At 42.8% G+C, this 20,053-nt stretch overlaps 1 protein-coding gene across 3 annotated transcripts in view; it reads left to right on the forward strand.

The window, feature by feature from the left end:
- The first annotated feature begins 4,276 nt into the window (after positions 1-4,276).
- The window catches only part of krt222 (keratin 222), a 20,898-nt gene continuing 5,121 nt past the window's right edge, over positions 4,277-20,053 (forward strand). Inside the window, exons 1-7 of one of the 3 annotated variants that reach the window (XM_080759810.1) lie at positions 4,277-4,413; positions 5,945-6,149; positions 6,531-6,737; positions 11,124-11,206; positions 12,663-12,816; positions 14,292-14,579; positions 18,514-18,639. In XM_080759810.1, the coding sequence (XP_080615936.1) occupies positions 6,543-6,737; positions 11,124-11,206; positions 12,663-12,816; positions 14,292-14,579; positions 18,514-18,639 (846 nt within the window). In that variant the 5' untranslated portion in view covers positions 4,277-4,413; positions 5,945-6,149; positions 6,531-6,542. Of the gene's footprint in view, positions 4,517-5,575; positions 5,746-5,944; positions 6,150-6,530; positions 6,738-11,123; positions 11,207-12,662; positions 12,817-14,291; positions 14,580-18,513; positions 18,640-20,053 lie in introns of those variants that run through there. The other 2 variants (XM_080759809.1, XM_080759811.1) reach the window with 2 other exon arrangements.

Below are 20,053 nucleotides of genomic sequence, written 5' to 3' on the forward strand. Positions count from 1 at the left end.
TGCCACCTTTTAATCTGTCAACAACTCTCTAATCTGTCTGTCCTGGACCATTAAATCGCCTTTCAATTACTGTTTACAAGAAATACTGTAGATTAAAGGGTTATCTACGATTAGTCCTCATGTCATGTCATGATTTTTGGGGGATCAAAGTTGGTCTCTGTTAGCCTGGGCACCATTTCATTTAGGTATCCTGTCGGGAGAGGATGATATTGTTACGTCATGTTGTAGTATTGTTTTGTAGTCGACAGGCAGAAACAACAGGCGGCAACTTCCTTTTCCCTCAAACCGATTTTTCTCAATAAAAGCTAAAGGCTACGACAGCCGTGACATCACGCCTTGTGACATCACACTTCCATATATGGTCAAGCCTTGTGACATCATGCCTCCATCTCCATATATGGAGCTGACCTGAGCTGACATTCCATATGTTGACCTTCCCCATCTGTCCTTCCTCTTCGATGTCTTCCTTTTGACTGATACCTGCCCATTTAAACTCTAGGCGGGGCTCTGAGTTGCGGTGCATTCAGGATGGAGTCATGTAATGTTTCACCTCTAGGCTCTACCACTCATTCTTGGATGTAATAACATCAGATTAAGCCTTGAGTAGTTGCACCAACAAGTGTGCTTTGTATTGTATGATTCATTTTACACAACTGTGTCATGTGAACTTGACCTTTTTTGGACGATTTCGTAATCATTAATGCCAAAATAAATTCCCATGACTTTGATTCATCATAATTGCGTACAATTAACGACGACATTGTCAGCTTGTTGTTAACAGACACTCAGACAGTTAACACCCGCAGATCAAAGATGATTTGGCTTTAAATGACTGGCAGCTATTATTTGGTTAGGGGTTGTGTGGAGGTGATGAGCAGGTAACACTATGTGCTATGGGGTTTAGGACACGTTGAATAACCATGGCTTCAAAGGTACAGCTCCATTCACTGTACAGTAATTGCGGCATTTAGGCATCCATTTCTGTACTGATTGCAGACTTTAAAGAAATTAATAATAATGATTTATTACAGACTCCTGAGGATATGCTTTCAAAGTGACACAAACAGTGCCAGATTGACAAACCTTAAGCCAAATTTATACAGTTGAGCAGAGATCTAACAGTGGCTAATGGCATGTTACTGTGGATCAGCACAGCAGCATATCCTTCAGCCAGTTCTGCCATCATCACAATAGTGTCGCCCACCAGAAGTATGTGCGTCAAAGTACAGCATAAGGCTTTATATGTATCTTTTATTTTCTTCTCTTTCATGCAGTTTTAGTTTAACAACCAACGAATAGTACCGTATAAAACAGTGACCTTCTTTGTCACTGAATGACCGATGAAGAAATACTCTACACCCTTGCCAATACCACCAGGCATCCTGGTGACCCTTCCATGCTTCCAGCGGCCTGGTTGGTACTGTACCAACTACCAACCATGCCATGACTTGTTTAGCCGTTTGAAGTATGTGCCCATCCTATCCCCACACACTCACACAGCAGTGATTGACAGCTTACTGTGACACGCCTAGTGTAATTGTTTTTGTGAGAAACAAGCAGACCGTCAAACCCAGAGGTGCTTTGTGTCAAAGCAGATTATGACTGTGCATAATAGTTTTCCAGGATCCCTCTTAGTTTGTACTATTTGCCTCTTCTCTAGAGGGTATATATTTTCTCATTTTTCATGTATAATCCTTAAATGTTTTTAGCCTTGTTAATGGGAGGGCTCTTAGAATGGCAATGTACAGTTGTAAATGTATAGATTAATACAGGGCACCTAAACATTGTGGACACCTAAATGTTAAATTTGACATTTTTTTCTAAAACGTAAAATAAATCAAAATAATAATAAATGTATGCTTTGGAAAATTGTCTGAAATAATGTAAAATATTGATTTGCAATGTGCGGTACATCATTATCAGACCTAAAGTAACCCTTCAACTTCTTGTTTATGCCCAATTTGGATCTGTTGTAGAAATATTAGGCCTTAAATGTCAGTAAAAAAATCATATAAAATGTTAATATAAAATAAAATGTATAAATATAGATATTTTTGTGCCCAGGGTTCTCAGGTGCCCACTAATCCGGTATTACAATACCTGTATTACCTGTATTCATGTCTCTCCATGGTGCCAGTCGTCAGGTAAAGATAATAATATAGCCTATGGGCAGTGCCCAAAAAAACACTTTACATACAGTTAACTGTATATTGCACATTGAGTAAGTAACGTAACAAATGAGTATTCCTTGCTTGCTTGGGGGCGCACCAGTATGCTTAACTTAAAGGTATACATTTCACCGCTGGAAGAAACTTCAGTGACTCAATGTTAATAGTATTTGTACTTGTAGTAGATAACAGTAGCACAATTTGAAATTTGCACCCTATGGCCAGAGAAAATGTGTTTGACTAGGGTTTGACTGGATTGCTGAATTCCTACAATGCCCATAATGCTTTAGTGCACTTCACCTCCTTGTGGAGGTATGACTTTGTAGTCCAGGAAGGAAGTGAGACCACATTTTCATGACAGGTATTTGGTCATGAACATGGCATCATGACTATAATATATAAGAAAACATATTACAAACATAAAAACCCCAGGAAAGTGTTTCTTGTGTCCTAAACATCATTAAAATAAGCTCTGGTTGCAAAAGGGGTGAAGTGGCCCTGCGCCATGCTCAGGCCAAAAATTCCACTTTTCTGTACAGTACACAGTAAATATAGCAGCATGACCTCTAGAGGACACTAGTACTGCTTTTACTGTAGACTTGTCGTATTCACATTACTTCAACAACATAAACCCTATTTAAAAAGAATTGCAAATATAGAATTGCAAAAATACAAATATAATGTTGAGTATAATAAATAAGACAAGATGGGGGTTTTTTTTAAATGTCGCCTACTGTATAATATTAATTTATGTTTATTTATCAATATATACAGCCAAGATGACAACACCAATGAATAGAGATTTGATTTGAAACCAGATGGGTCAATCATGGATTACGTCTTCATAATGGATACTGTTGCTGTGTTCAGCTGTTTATTTCCGCTGTCTGTGGATCCTACTGGAGCATGGCATGAGTCAAATCCTGTTTGTTTACAAAATAGACCCTTCTCAGAGTCCAATTTATTGACAGAATTTTGTATCTAACATTTACTGTAGGTCTCAGGTGTGACCGATTTGTTTGGTAGAGATGTGCTGAGAAGTTACATTCACACATCAATGGTGGCAAGCTCACACCGACCAACTCATTGCATGGATGCCATCTAAGAGAATGGGTGGGTTAGCATATGAGTTTACATACTTTGCACACTGATTTGTATACTGTAGTTTAACTGACTTTTACATCTATATGATTTACCTATGAGATTCAGTCACACAGGATTATAGGAACATACAATTTAAAGTGTTTCTCTACACTTTGAAATGGAAAGATAGTCATCATGAGTTTCAATGCCTTTGATGTTTCTGTTCTAATCCTGATTTTATACTGAAACAACTTCTGTCATGGCATTAATTGATGATTGTGTAATGCAACTGAATGCAATGTGCCGTAGCTAAACATAAGTAAAGAGTTTATTTTACAGTAATCCTTTAGCTGTTTTGGATTTAGACTTACAAATGGGGATTTAAATTGCATGCATGTATAGTGATATCATGCACAGACAAAACCCTAGGGGTATTTTTTACTTTACTTTACTTTTCTTTTTGCCATAAATGCTACATTGTGCTTTAGGTATGTGTTGTTTATATCCAGTTTCCTCACATAGAGCTAAGAGGCATCATGTGAGGAATGATCAAGGAGCTCCCTAACGACCACCCTTAAGGGTGATTTATACCATATATACCATTATACCGAAATTAGCAGATCAACAAGCTCACAACATGTCTCACCGTAACACGTTGTGAGCTTGTAGATCTATACCATTCTCGGTGTGCAACACTGGTGTACGGCTAAGTACAAATCCAGCCTTATAGACCACATGCAAAGGAATGCAGAGGTCAGGTACAAGCGGTCTACGTAGCACCACAGAGAACTGTTATGATAGTGCTAAACGTGTAATCTGAGGTTGGCTTGTTTTGGTTTCCATCCACTGACTCTCACACCTATCAGGGTTTTGATCCACTTAGAAACTGATATTATCTTAGAGAACAACATTTTACATTATCTACAGAGCATGTTATCTTACCGACCTATCATGTTCACCCCTCCTTCGTGATTCCAGTCAACTAGTCACTGCCTTTGTTGCCTTAAGACCCCACATTTAATTCCCTGACGCAACACTGTCGTGCGATGGATGCTTTCTTGGAGTGTGTGGGAGCAACATACGAGCTAGAAACTGGCTAGGTTGCATTCTCAGCAGAAATCATCAGTCCCACACTGCTAACAGAGCTGGCTGCAACGCCCAGGTGTGTATTGTTCCAGGATTTTAACGGCAACTGTTATTTTAATCATCATCAGAACCCCATAGGTGGGGGCACTGTTCTGAACGGGTGTGTGAGAACCGTGACGGTAAGTGCCCTGACAGGCCTGCATGGCCCCCTCAACTTGTTTTCCGAAGTGTGTTTTTCATTTGCCACGGGTTATCTTTGTGCCTGACTTGCCGGGCACAGCAGTTTTGCCCAATCTTCTACCACTCAAAATCCCTCGCTACTGTCTGATGATGGGCATTGTTAACTGTAACTGTCTATGGGCATAGTAACTGTCCCTGCCTTGTGTATCTCTGTGTGATGTTGGGCATACTGTAGTAACTGTCCCTACTACCTTTAAGTATCTCTGTCTCAGACAACATACTACTACTCTCCTGTTGAAACTCTGAGAGGGACGCAATATTTGTAACATAATCAAGTGCACGCTTAGAAGGATGCTCAGTACTGCAATTCACTCAGTGAATACATGTAAATCGTAGGTCGAACCTGTTATATATTCTTCTTTATAAAGGTCTTTTGAGTTAAAGAAAGCAGGATATGCTGTAGGACAATGTGTTGACTTTTCATGCCTTCTGTCAAGGTGTTTCTTTTGTTTGTTTATGATTTAAAGTCATAAAGTAATTTTACATTCTCTCTGGCTTATTTTGAATGCCACACCCCAGCCTGTCATCTTATCATTACATCTCATAATTACTGATTGTTGTTGTTGTCTGCGTTGAAGTCATATTTTGTGGTAAGTGAGATCATGTGATACTGGAAGTGCCGTGTGCACTCTCAGAAAACTATAAATCACTATAGCAAACCAGCAGTCGTAAACCAGAGAGGCGGATGCATTTGGTATTTGGAAAATAATCCCCTTGTCCCAGACAGTCAGACACTCATGTTCTCAAACAGGGCAAGACAGTCATTAAGTAATGGGTAACTCTGCATGAAGTTCAAGGTTCAGCATAGCGTTTGTTTAATATGAGCAAATTAGTTTTATAATTTCATAATAAATGTCTTTTGTAAACAGTACACACACACACACACACACACACACACACACGCACTTACGCCCGCATGCACACGCGCACGCACACGCACGCACACACACACACACACACACACACACACACACACACACACACACACACACACACACACACACACACACACACACACTCGCACAAACACACACACACACACACACACACACACACACACACACACACACTCACACACACACAGGGTACTGTTGCTGTGTGTCCCCTAGCATTCTCTCCACAGCTGGTGTTGCTGCCCGTTTGAAAGCCACTCAGTAATCCTGGATCAGTGAGTACAAAGGGTGTCCGACTGCATGTGATGCAAGCACTGTGTCCAGCGTTTACCCCACTTCTCTTCCCACTGCCAAAGCAGGCTGTCATTGAGGATGAAAGTCCCTGTCGTGGCTGAATGCTGACAGCCATGACAGGCTACTAGTAAAAGCAAGTTAACAGTGGCTGATCCTTCCTCTGTCTGTGGCCCGTCTCAGGATCTTTCCCATGGGTTGGGAAACTCGGGAAGCGTCCACCGAGTTGGCTCAGAGGAATGTGGCTAATATAAGTCTGGGACACGAGCAGTGGTGGAGGATCGGCTCACAGTGACCAGGGACCAGACTGGGGGACTTTTGCTGCTGCCTTCCCAGTGCCACTCCACACTGCACGCTAAACTGGGAGAGATAGGCCACGTTGCCTCAGGTGAGCATGACTGGGTAAACATTTACCCAGTAAACACCTCTAGGACTGTTATCAAGTGATACATGTAGCTTACATTCTAGTTGTCAGGGTGCAGCCTGTGAAAGCTGTCATTTTAAAGTTGCTGTTTAAGTCGCCGCATGAAACATGTCAGCTGCACCATTGCATGTGTACGTAGTATGTACTGTGTGTGTGTGTGTGTGTGTGTGTGTGTGTGTGTGTGTGTGTGTGTGTGTGTGTGTGTGTGTGTGTGTGTGTGTGTGTGTGTGTGTGTGTGTGTGTGTGTTCGACATGCTTGAGTATCACTATGTGCCGTTTTATTTCACTGCAAAGGGTAAGTAGTCATGTGACTTGTTGTGAGTATATTGTATTGTGTGCCTGCAGTCTCAGGTTTCCATGGAGTTGATTGAAGACTGTCGTTGTACCATGAGGGGTCTCAATGCTCGACTTAGGGGCTTTCTGGAGCAGGTGACCAGGATGCAAGAGGCCAACCGCATGCTGGAAGGACAGATATCAGAGTGGGGAAAGAACATGCCACATTCCCAGGACTGGAGCCAGCAGGAAAGAGTTGTCGAGGAACTCCGTGCCCAGGTGAGAATAGCGTCTATTGACTTTTAAGATGAGGAGAATATAATTACGTTCTGTGTGCGTCTTAATAATTGATTAAACATTTGGCTGCTGTATAAAGAACATAGCATTAATTTATTTTGTATTGTTTGTAAAGTATATCAGTATCACAATACAGCAACATGGTTGAGGAGTTTGGAAAACTGTTGTGGAGCAGACGTGATCATTAACACTTTGTTATCATGCTTATTCTGTGTTCCATTACATTAGCTCTTAGTTTGCAGACAGAACTGGTGTTTGTAATTGGATGACAATGAATGATTGCAATCAGGAAACAGCAAACATGCATCAACAGATGCATGTTTGCAACAGTCTGTTGAAAAATTTGGTGGCTTTGTTCACACAATACATTATGATTTAATTTCTCCCTTTTTTCATTCTGATATTTGAATTGTTCTGAATTGTTGATACTAGGAAATCTGCGTCGCATAAACACTGGGACATCAAAAGGGCCTGAAATAGAACTGCACAGAGTGGACAATAGCAAAATAATAAACAGAATGATCTTTACAGTAAATAAAGCAATTGATTCCTCGCCAAATTTATAACATCAAATACAAATCTACCTAAAAAGGAAATGCGTCTTTCCGCTGTGGACAGTGGATGTTTTAGTGTTCTTGTGCTAAATATACTACAGACGGAACGGAACCTCACCAAATCAGAATCAGAATCAATCTTTATTGTCACATCACAATACAAGTAACATGGGTGAAATTCTTGGTTGTGCAGGCTCATCATTGCAGTTAAAGAGAGAAAAAACATCATCATCATTTAGTTTCTCTAGTTTCTTTGAAAGTGTCCATGTCTCGGAGCCATAGAGTAGAATCGGCTCAACGGTCGTCCTAAATATTTTTACTAAGCTGGGATGACCAGATCTTATGCATGTCATTGCAGGCTGACCAGGCCATACCCTTCCTAGTTTGAAAGTCCAGGTGCATAGTACATGACAAATCTACATGGTACAATATGTATGCATATAAAAGTAGATGTAGCCTACGTGTATATGTGCAATAGCCTACAGTAGAGGCTATGAGAAGTGCACAGTTATGCTGCATTCACATGGAATCAGGCAAGCAGTAGGCGGCAAACGACAAAACCTGCTCGATGGCACAGAACGGTAAAAAGATTAAATATTTTAACATTGATGCCATCTGCCGTTACCGTCGACGGTTCTGGCTGCCGGGCTGCGGTGCCGTCCTGTTCCGTTTACCGCCCTGCTCCCGTCCACTAAAATGAAGATGGTTTGCCGTCTACCACTTGCCTGATTCCATGTGAATGTAGCATTATATTAATTAAGATACAGATACAGTGATTTGAATTTGGCAATGTACATCCTAGTAGTTCATGTGCAATTATGATCACTCCATGAAGGAGTCAATAATCAAAAGTCAGTAGCAGACCTTAAGTTCTCATATGGGTGTCAAGCTTGGTTGTGGAGCCTACTTGCACAAAGGACTGGCCAAAGTGCTTTGTGGTTTGCCGAGGATGGATGATTTTGTGGCTGAACGTGCTCCTAATCTTCGCTAGCATAACATAGAGGAGATGGGAGTGGTTCTCCAGGATAGCAACCAACTTCCTCCTCGTCCTCCCTTGTCTAACAACACACTGAACACACGGAAGTATCTGAATCTACTCAGGAAGAACAACTTCCTCTATCCCTTGCTGCAGGGGGGGGGGGATCCCGATCCCTGTCGTTTTATGTTCCTTCACAAGCTCTTGTGTGTGTGTGTGTGTGTGTGTGTGGGGGGGGGGGTCCCCCCAGATGACAGTGAAGTGAGAATATAATTAACATTAGCCAAATTGTAAATAAAAATAATATACCGTAGGAGGCAAAGAATTTGTCTCGCAACATGTCAGCTTGCTATTTTCACAACATTTATCTGTGGAACCGAGTCAATGCCTCAACATCTACAGTACAATTCCAAGTACTTGTCAGGGTGGGAGGGTTTGAGAATCACTGCCTTACTGTAGGGTCTCAGTGTTACAGTTTATTACTACTACTCCACCTCCTTCCCTCAAATAGTGTCTTACAACCAGCATCACTATAGGGCTCTATACTCTTCCTCATTGTCAGACATTATGCAGCTGACAATGTCATCTGAGAACCTTTGTAGGTGGCACGTACTGCACTTGAAGTTGATGGTTAGACGTAAAGAGGGTGAACATGAAAGATGACAGTGTTTCTCCTTGGGGAGAGTGCCAGTGTTGCTCCTTGGGGAGAGTGCCAGTGTTGCTCGCCAGCGCATCAGACGGGATGCCCTGGCCTGCAGTGCAGTCTGATGTACTGTGGTCTGCTGGTGGCGTTGTCAGCAATTCAGGCCCTGAGGCCTCTGTTCTGCAACACTGAGACCCCTTTTCCACCAGTTGGGAACCGATTCAGTTCAGAACCAGTTTTTAGTCTGTGAGCCAGGCCTCCAAAATTGGAATGTTAATTATGAATTGAGTGTGCAAAACCATACCTATACTACATTGTTTATAGGATCAATATAAGTAAATTAATATATGATAACCCTTCCATATATATGTTTCTCCATATTTTCCTATATAATGCCACATTTGCATATTTAACATTTTAAGATTTGTAAAACAATAAATCATTGTCTTTGTGTAAGTAATCAACTGGGGAAGTTTCACGGTGATAACCATGTAATATAGGTATTGTTTTTCCCACTCAATTCATAATTTCCAATTTTGGAGCTCTGGCTCATGGACTAAGAACCAAAAAGAACTGAACCGGTTCCCAACCTCAGAGCGTTTCATTTGGCCAGTGGTGTTTGAAGGGAAGTTGAAGAACATAACTGTTTCTGATGGTGCGGCGCAGCCTCTCGGGTGTGTGTAGGCTGTGTTTGTAGGCTGTACGCAGCCTCTCAGGGTGTGTGTAAGGCGTAGGCTCCATGGAGCAAGGACATGATGACCTTGCCTGCAGGAGTCCAGGAAGTCACTCACTGCGGCAGCTTGAGGTGCTGCTGAACCAGACTCTCAGTCTCAAAGATCTTTACGTGTTACTGTACATCTGAGAAACTCCCCTGTAGTCAGTGAGAGCACTTCTTGAGAGCCCTGGGCCTCGAGGGCACCCTTTTTGGGTCTCTTCATCTTCTGTTATTTGTAAACATTTTACGTAAAAGCTTATTCCTGATGTGGGGGCCAAATAATCATCAAACTGGTGAATTAAGTGGGAACTCAATAATGTTATGTTATATAATGTTGGATTAGAGAGGTAGATCATTACGTTTTGGTCTAAAGCAACAACTGTCAAACAGAGAAATTATTAAATCCTAAGCATTGTTAAACACAATAAGAAATGTGGGCCTCTTTATAACATCAAAGGCCATTCCTCTGTTAGTCATATCACTATGTTAGTCGACCATTAACGCAGGCTATTGACTGCGTGCGTTTCACATGAGTTGACTTGAGGGTTTTCCCTGATTTATCAACAGGCGTCATATTTCTGACCAGACCTGACTTCTTTATGATCTGTAATTTCAGATAATTACTGCTAATCATTTTAATTAACTCAGAATGGCTTGCATGTCTGCTATACTTTTTTCATCTGAACAATGCCTCATGCCAATGTCATCATCACCTATCTTTTTAGCTCTGGTCCATAGCCTTCTACTGCTTCGTTTCTGCCCTGCAGTAAGGCTATGTGACTTTCCGTTTTAAATCTCAAATCGAAATCAGACCAGCCTCTCCTCTTTGGTGGAAATCTCACGAACGTTTGACCTACTCACCAATATTAAGACGGGTTGTGTCAATACAAAGCCTACTTTCCTTAGTGGACGCACTCTGAGTCCCCCACCACATGTATAAACGGTACTTTTTGGCCAGAAAGGGATTTTTTTTGTGGTGGGGGGCTCAGATTTTGTTTTAGTATTTTTGCTTTGGCAGACTTTTTATGCAGGGCGTGGGAAATAAGGCAGAATGTTTTGTTTGTGTAAAAAAAAAAAAAGGAATATCAACAAAACAAATCTGTTTATTGTACACAATGCAATATTGAAGCAATGTTATGGTGTGTCCTGTAAGTCCATGTGGGCTGGGCGCCTTTGGTGCATGACACAAAAATAAATAAATCTATCTCTATCTATCTGTGGTAATATCACAGGCTTGAACACGTAGATAATTATCTTAATAATGTTACTTTTATCAATTTGTTTAGAATTTGAATACAGTATGTTGCTGATATTGACTACAGTGCCATGCAGCTGTCTAAGACAGAGAGACAGATGGACAGAAAATTGGGAAAAATGTACAAACCAACTGACCGGCCGGCCGAACCTCTGACATTGCCATCTTTAAGCTGCTATAGCAAAGATAAAATATGATGGTTACTCTCTCCTCTGTGTGTGTTAGGTTGGTAAGATGCTGATGGAGAATGCACAGCTGGCACTGCAGTCTGATAATATGACTTCCAGAGCTGCAACCATCCAGGCCAGGTCAGTGGTCTTTGTCTATTTGGGTCAGGATAACAGCAATCTGCAAAAAGAAAAGGAAAAGAAGCGCTCAGATCAGTAAACCAATAGGTTTTCGACCTGCACCCACCCCTCTAGACCAGAAACCACACAGGCTGGAGCAGGCTAGGATAACAGCAACCTACTGTACACCTTAAACATTGTTTGATGTCCCGTATCTGCAGGACTTAGGAGACCATTTGAGTCCCATGTTTCATACTAGCGACGAGTCGTGGGATTGGCTATTCTTGTTAATTAAATTAAGAATCTTTCCTTGTGGCGTGGGTATTTGTGTTCCCTTATGGAAGGTCCTGGCAGAACAATGCAGCAAAACCCTGTAGTATAGCAGAGTTCGACAGGGACACCCAAATAAAAAGAGGACTTACCATGCCATTACATGCTTGTCCTTAAACAGTTCCTCGCACTATGGCTAAACAGTACCTCATAAAACGGTCAAGTCAATCTCAATGCAGTCCATTCTCAGGCAGTAACAGACCTCTTGAATAACAATGAAATGCTTCCTGTTTCCAAGTGCAGTCAGACCTTTGTTATCTACTGTAACTAGGCTATTTCCCACTTCTATGTGGCAACCTGCATACAAATCCTGACCCAGGTTTGTGCAGCATCGGCACTTTCCCTTATGTATTGATGCAGAATGACAGTGGACCCCCCCCCTCCCTCCCCTGCTACCAGAGAGGTCCATTAACCCTCAAGGGCATGGGCAACATTCCGCAGCTGGAAATAAATACACCTGGTCTATTTATAGTTCCACCTGATTTGTCAGCTGGCTGGCTCAATCCGTCTGAATCACCACTATGATAATATATTCTATATCAGACTGAGCTCTCCTTTGGATGGGAATATTTAGGTTTATGATTGAACTAAATGTGACTTACTACATTCCTTTTTTTGTCACAATGCGTTGTATATGAAGCATTGCGTTTGTCTTGTCGACTGATTGTGAAGATGTTGAAATGCAAAACTGAAACGTGTTTTATCTGACCTCATTACCATCATCCAAACAGACTTGAAACATATCATGTTGCAGAAATCATCTAAATCAATTATTGATATTATATAACAATCAATCAAAATTATACTTTTGGTTTATGTGTGAATGGAAAATGTAATGTAAAGTAGTCGAAAGGTCAGTTAATGAAATATTGAAATATAAAATATTATTCAACTTTAATGTTTGTAATTTCAGTCTTACAGATTACATATTTTCCTCCTATGTTTAGAAAAAGGTTTGTCTTATGAACAGTATAATAAAAAAAATTGGTTACAACTGAACTGACCGCCTCACCATTACTTTCCTGTATATAAAACAGATTGCATTATACAGTACAGTACCATGGTGCTCATTATCATTGATGGCCAGCATGAAACAAAACTACAGAACTGAGTTGATTTGTCACTGTTGCTGTTGTTGATGATGAAGGTGTGAGATGGAAGAACGTCAGACCAGGTGTCTGGAACAGCAAGTAGCACTGCTGAGAGAATCCAAGAGGACAGCAGAAAACACCAACATGATACTGGAGAAAGACCTGTACTACTCCATGACAGACCTGCAGCACATGCAGCAGGAATATGAGGTATTTTTGTTTTAGACGTACGCACGTATGTGCATACAGTACAGTACATGCCTGCCATGGGGGCAGCAGTGGCTCAGTCAGGGGTAGAGTGGCCGGTAGAGCAGTCGCTCCCGATGTGCAGGTTGGCCATTGGTGCCTTGCATGGTTTCCTCTGCCATTGGTGTATGAATGTGTGTGAATGGGTGAATGTAATGCACAATCTACGTCTGTCTTTTTCTGTCTGTTGCTGCCGTCAGCATGTCTGTCTCTTTGTCAACCTGAGCGTCTGTCCGTCCGTCCGTCCGTCCGTCCGTCCGTCTATGCAATTTTCTGCCTGCCAGCTTGTATGTCTCTGATGTCTATCTGTATTCCTGTGTATTGTTTTCTCCATTTGTTAGAAAGTGTAAAGAAAAAAGTCTCTACAGCTTGTACCGTACATGTGCACATGCATGTGTAAAAGATGATGAGAAAGGGTTTGCTTGTGTGTTTGCACTGCAGGCACGCACGCGCGTGCATGTGTATTTGCTGGGAGGAAAAGGAAGAGGAGTACAGTGGGACATCTTCCTCCTTATTAGCCAATTAGTGTGAATAATGCTTACCGATGTTGTCTCAAGCCTTGACCTCGCTGCCGTGGCTTGTCACAGTTTCACAGCATTTCCCTTTCACTTTATTTCCCCTGCACTTCACTTCACATCCCTCCCTCCTTGCTTCCCTAGCCTAATTCTTTCCTCTCCTCGTTCCCCTGTTTCTCTCTCTCACTCCTACCTTCCCTCCCTCCCTCCCTTCCACCCTCCCTCCCTCCTTCGCTGTCCTGCTGACTAATACTTATCATCCCTCCCTCCTCTCCAGCCGCCACCTGATCAAGTGTCTGCCCACACACACACACACACACACACACACACACAGACACACACAGACACACACACACACACACACACACACACACACACACACACACACACACACACACACACACACACACACACACACACACACACACACACACACACACACACACACACACACACACACACACAAACAAACACACACAGTGCCCATGCATGCACACATGTATCACCCTCTCCAAAACTAAACCCATTTGGTTCTTGTTCCATTCTGGGTTAAACAAACGTTCCAGACGTTACTGTGTATTCCTTCATATTCCTTTTATACTGTTACATTTTCTCTCTCTATCATACCAGATCATTCTCATTCTCATAAACGCAATCCTGTATACACTGTCTCTGTCTCTATACCCCCCCCCCTCTTTCTCTCTCTCTCACTCTCTCTCTCTCTCTCACACGCACGCATGGATGCACGCACGCACACACACATGCACACACGCACGCACGCACTCTCTCTCTCTCTCTCTCTCTCTCTCTCTCTCTCTCTCTCTCTCTCTCTCTCTCTCTCTCTCTCTCTCTCTCTCTCTCCCTCTCTCTCTCTCCCCCCTCCCCACCCTAAATCCCTCTGTGGCTGTGGTTGGCTGTCTGCAGGCTGCTCTGGCTCTGCAGCGGCAACGGGCCGCTTCCTGTGATGATCTGCTAGTGACGGCCACAGCAGCAGGGGAGGAAGTGGTGGAGGACGATGGCACAGGGATGGAGCTCACCCAGCTCCTCGACCGAATCAGAGCGCAGTGCGACCAAATCCGACATGCGGGCCCAGGCGAGGGGCATCCCGCTCTGGGTGGCAGCAGCACCTCAAATCCAGCCCGCGGCTCGGCCGGGCCCAGTCGGTCCGGAGCAGCATCAGCAGTCCGAACAAATGGAGGAGCTCTCACTGAGGTACGCAGTATCCCACTCCTCCTTCGCCCTCCCTCCCTCCCTCTCAGTCTTCACTCATCCTTTTTTCTTTTGATGCTGCTTTCATGCCATCCTGGCCCACTGCCAGAAAGACACACCACACCCTCCAGACCACCTCCTGACTGGTCTCATAGATGAGACAGTGTGATGCATGCTTGGTTGAACTCAAAAGGATGAAATGCAGCGAAGGTGCATTTGTTGACAGTGCTAGAAGGCCTGAGGATTAGGAGTCACCGTGCCTCTGTCTCCCATTGTGTGTGTGTGTGTGTGTGTGTGTGTGTGTGTGTGTGTGTGTGTGTGTGTGTGTGTGTGTGTGTGTGTGTGTGTGTGTGTGTGTGTGTGTGTGTGTGTGTGTGTGTGTGTGTGTGTGTGTGTGTGTGCTCTCTTTCCTAGGTATCCATCACTACTACAGCCCAAACATTATCGTACTACGGTGCTGGAACATGATTCTCTGGCCTCATCAAATATTTATAAACTGTGAATTACAACTCTGAGCACAATCCTGCAGATTTTCTCCATTTGTTTTTTGTAATGCTTGCTCACAGTTCAAATCTCCTATTTTTGTACTTTTGGAGGAAGGTTTAAATTTGACCTGGTGTTCTAAACCATATACTTGTTGACCGGAGTCCCCCAGAGCCCTGTACTAGGTCACCTCCTTTTTCTGCCCACTACACCAAATCCCTCTGCCAAAAATAGAAACTTCATACAAGCTCACAATGCTTTTACTTGTCAGTCGTTGTGAGTTTGTAGATCTGCTATTTCTTCCCCCCCAGAATAGGGACACTAGGGTTAATGTGGTTAAGCCAGACAGCGACTTTGGTCTGACAGTGCCTTAGCCAAGAGCTGTGGTTCCCCACAACGCTTAAACAAAAACAGGTTTGTGAAATGTTCTTGTTTACCTCATCATTTGAATAAGTCGGAAGGCCAGTTCTTCTTTTTTCTTTCTGTTGCATTTCCAGCCCTATACAGAGCCCAGGGGAAAACTGTAATATTACAAGATGTTCGTCGTCACTTGTGGTTAGACTATACGTAAATGTGCCTTTAGATAAAAAGTGTTTCATTTCTAATGTCAGTGTTTTCCTACAGTAGGATGAATATGACCTAGATTTGTTTGCCAAACTTTCGATCATCTGTTTTAAATTTGGTTGTATTTCAAGAACTGGCCTTCTGGATTAACAAACATGGTAAATTACCTGAATCTCATTATCAGCTGCATGCCAGCATAGTGTGGGGGTCTCTTTGTTTAGATAGATTGTACTTTCTGCCCATGGGGGATTTATCAGCAAGTGTCCAAAAGTTATCCAACTTGGCATGTGGTACCATCTGCATCTGGTTATTCTGTCTAAACTCCAGCACTGGGCATGTTTGAGTCATATTGTGTGTGTGTGTGTGTGTGTGTGTGTGTGTGTGTGTGTGTGTGTGTGTGTGTGTGTGTGTGTGTGTGTGTGTGTGTGTGTGTGTGTGTGTGTGTGTGTGTGTGTGTGTGGGTGTGGGTGCGTGCGTGCGTGTGTGTGAGGACGCAAATTCTAATTGGCCGGAATGAGATGATGCATTTGATATATGATGATAAGAGCATCCCTCGCTTCACACAGGTGTGATTTTCTGTTTATTAAAGAGTAGGAGATGGGAGATATAGCAATGATTAATGATACATAGCTTGCAGAGTTCGTTCAGTCAGATGTACTCAAGGGGCTCATTCAGTGTTATGCAAGACCCACATGTCATTCGCTGACGTGGCAATCAGCTGACCAATTGGGCGGGGTATTTAAGCTCACTGGATTCTTCCTGCGTTCCTTAATTACTTCCTTCCTCTGCATATGCGTTCCTGGTGTTGTTATGCACTGTTTGCTCCACCACCACCCCAGCACCACCATTGGGCTCTGCTATTCTGTTCCACATGGGGGGTTGTTATTGTATATCTATCTCGCTGCTCTTAATGGTTAATAATGGTTGTATAATTGTGCCGAGCAGGGAGAAAAATGTAGCAGAGCCGAACGCCAAGATAAAATGTTATATAATAAATATTTGTTCACTCTATTTGAATACAGTGATTTTACCTTTTAACCAAGAAAATTTATTATTATTATTATAAATTAAAGATGAATGAAATAAAATGGCATTTAAACATATGCTATAATCTCTGTAGATAAGGGGTTCCATCATTTTGAATCTCTCTTGGGTATCGGGTTTTGCATATATCTTATCTAGCAAGCTTGCAATAGATGATCTAAGTACTTGTGAAGGAACATCAAACGACAGGGACTCAGGGAGTCTGTGATGTAAGCCGACCCTAACCCATCGAGAGCTTTATAAACAAGCGGAAGGACTTTAAAATCGATTCTGGAAGACATAGTGTTGTGTAGTATAGCTAAGACTGGAGTGATGTGTTTTCTCTCTTTAAAAGAAAATGTATTAGCTAGTATAGCTTTCTGAATAAGCTGCGACCTTTCAATGGACTTTTTAGAAAGACTTGCAAAAATTGCATTGCAGTAGTCCAAATTTTATTTGAAACATCTTGCTGACTTAGGAATGGTCAGACTTTATTATGTGTCATAAAACTCTAATCAGAGTCTAAAATAACACCTAGTCTATAAGCTTGTTATGCTTCTGGTTTGATCAAGCTTGCCAAGTCTTTTAAAGATCAAAGATCTCATACCGTTTAGCTTTGGGGCCAACTAAGATTTCAGTCTTATCCTCATAATGTATGACTCATCCAGTGATTGCAGTGGGAAAATGAACCAATATTTGATGTTTGTTCTGAAACGAACATCAGAAAACAGAGAAAACAAGTAATTTTTTTAAGTCAATTCCTACTGTCGATCAAATTATACTAAGATCCCCTGACCATCAGGGAGACATTCTTTAACTTTAGAAGCACTAGAGAAAAGGCCATGGCATGAGGTCAGTAGTGTTCACCCTGCAATCTGACTGTTAGATTGTCTGCATAGTTGACATTTGGCCTGAGGGTGGTGCTAGAGCCAACGTCATGGGGTCACTCAAATGATTATGGTTCATTCTCCAGGGAATATGAATGTGCTCAGCAGCAAGTTCCATGGCAATCTCCCTATTAGATTTTGGGATATCTTGTGTGCAAATGGAAACTTTGACCTAACTTTGGCACTAGAGGAAAGGACATGGAGTCACATAAATCAGTATAGGCTTCATCCTCTGGGGAGCATGAAGTGGTGAAAGCAACTTCCATGCCTTCAGGCCAGTTGTTTTTTGAGCAGTATAGACATGGTTTGGTAAATAAAAAGGTGCGTACAGTACTTGAGTAGCCTAAATGTACTTAATGACTTTACACCATCAACTTTACACCCCCCCCCCAAAAAAAAGATGGGTAACTATACTGCTAATCAAAAGTATAAATATTTAGACTTTTGATTAGCATTTTAAACATTAGATTTTATTTTCTCCAATTGGAAATTCCTTTCCATGCAGAGCACGGTACATACATATCATACAACAGTTCATACAACAGCACACAACAAAGATCGGCCTCATGATTGCGCTATAACAGGCTGTTGTGGAAAGTTTGGGGCAGAGGTTCGTCGTTGGCATCTAGGGAGTGTGTGATCAGACGGACGGACGGTGTGTGTGTGTGTGTGTGTGTGTGTGTGTGTGTGTGTGTGTGTGTGCATGCGTGCCTGCGTGCAGGCTTGAAAATCACTGAGCTAGTGGATGACTGGTAGTCTTTGGTGGCACATATTTTGTGTGTCATTAATACAATGGTCGAAGTCGAGTCTTTATTGTCCAGTTCTGTGTCACTCTGACAGGTAACTGAGATGGTCAACTACTGTGATAAACGACGTAGAAGGACTTTGTCCAGGTGCAAGTGTGTGTGCGTGCGTGAGTATGTATGTGTATTATTGTGCATTCGTGTGTCTTCTAACATCCTATCCTCCTCCCACTGCAGGAGGAGGCAGCATGGACTCAGGTGAGTCTCGGAGGAGCTGCCCTCAGGGAGGCCCGGGCAGAGTTAGCTGAGGCCAGGAAACAGTGGCACACCTTGCAGGTGGAGATTGAGACCCTACACGCCTTGGTGAGAACACACACGCACAAACACACACGCACACATGCACGCACACATGCACGGACACACGCACGCACGCACGCACACACACACACACACACACACACACACACACACACACACACACACACACACACACACACACACACACACACACACACACACGCACGCACAAATATCCTAGTTTTCATCATTGTATGTCGTGTTCAATTCATCATTAGTGTGGGCAACCACACTAATCTTGTCCAAATTAGTTACACATGATTATGGGAGTCAAGTGACAACATAATTGGCTTCCAAAATTTGTGGCAGGAGATTCTCCTTTTTTTCTTTTTTACAAAGCGCCATATATCATGAACGCAAGATCCAATGAACCCTACATTTATATTGCATGTTGTGGGGCCCCTCACTCGTGAACAAGACCCAGAGATACTTGAACTCCTTCAAGGAGAAGGAGAAGGAGATCAGCCGGGGAATCTGAGTGGCAGGAACAGTATTGCAGTCGCTGTACCGCACTGTTGTGACGAAAAGAGAGTTGAGCTCTCTGAGTTCTTTTTACAGAGCAATCTTCGTTCCTACTCTCACCTATGGTCATGAAGTGTGGGTCATGACCGAAAGGTCGCGAATACAATCGGCCGAAATGAGTTTTCTTCGACGGGTGCCTGGCATCTCCCTTAGAGATAGGGTGAGAAGTTCAGTCACACGAGAGAGACTCGGAGAACCGCTGCTCCTTCGCCTGGAAATTAGCCAGCTTAGGTGGTTCGGGCATCTGGTTAGGAGGCCTCTCGGGCGTCTCCCTAGGGAGGTCCTCGACGCACGTCTCACTGGGAGGAGACCCCGGGGCAGACCAAGGCGCAGGAGGAACAACATCGACTCACTGGGCTTGGAACGTCTCGGAATCCCCCAGGAGGAAGTCACTGATGTTGCTCTGGAGAGGGAAGTCTGGAGCACTCTGGTGGAGCTGTTGCCCCCGCGACCCGACTACGGATAAGCGGCTGAAGATGGATGGATGTTGTGGGGCCAATAACACTGTTTTCTCCAGAGGATTATATTATTACTTGCGCAAGCACAGCACGCAAGTACTGTGGTCGTGCTCGGAGGTATACTGATGTTGATGGTGACATAATGAAGATATGTTTCAATGTCAGGTTATAATTGGCTGTCGATGGTGACGTAATTAGGATATGTTTCAGTGTCGGGTGAATTAAAGGTAATGTCTGTATGTATACATGTTTAATCTGAAACCTATCTTTATCACTTCACCATCGAAAGCCAATTATACTCCGGCATTGATACATATCTTAATTACGTCACCATCAACATCAGTATATATACTGTACCTCCGAGCATACGCATAAAAAAGCCAAGCATGTTGTAAGTATAGTACTTACAACATGTAAGTTACATACATGTATACATTACC

The sequence above is a fragment of the Protomyctophum bolini genome (genome assembly GCF_963924005.1).
Source record: "Protomyctophum bolini genome assembly, chromosome: 3".
Lineage (NCBI taxonomy): Eukaryota > Metazoa > Chordata > Actinopteri > Myctophiformes > Myctophidae > Protomyctophum > Protomyctophum bolini.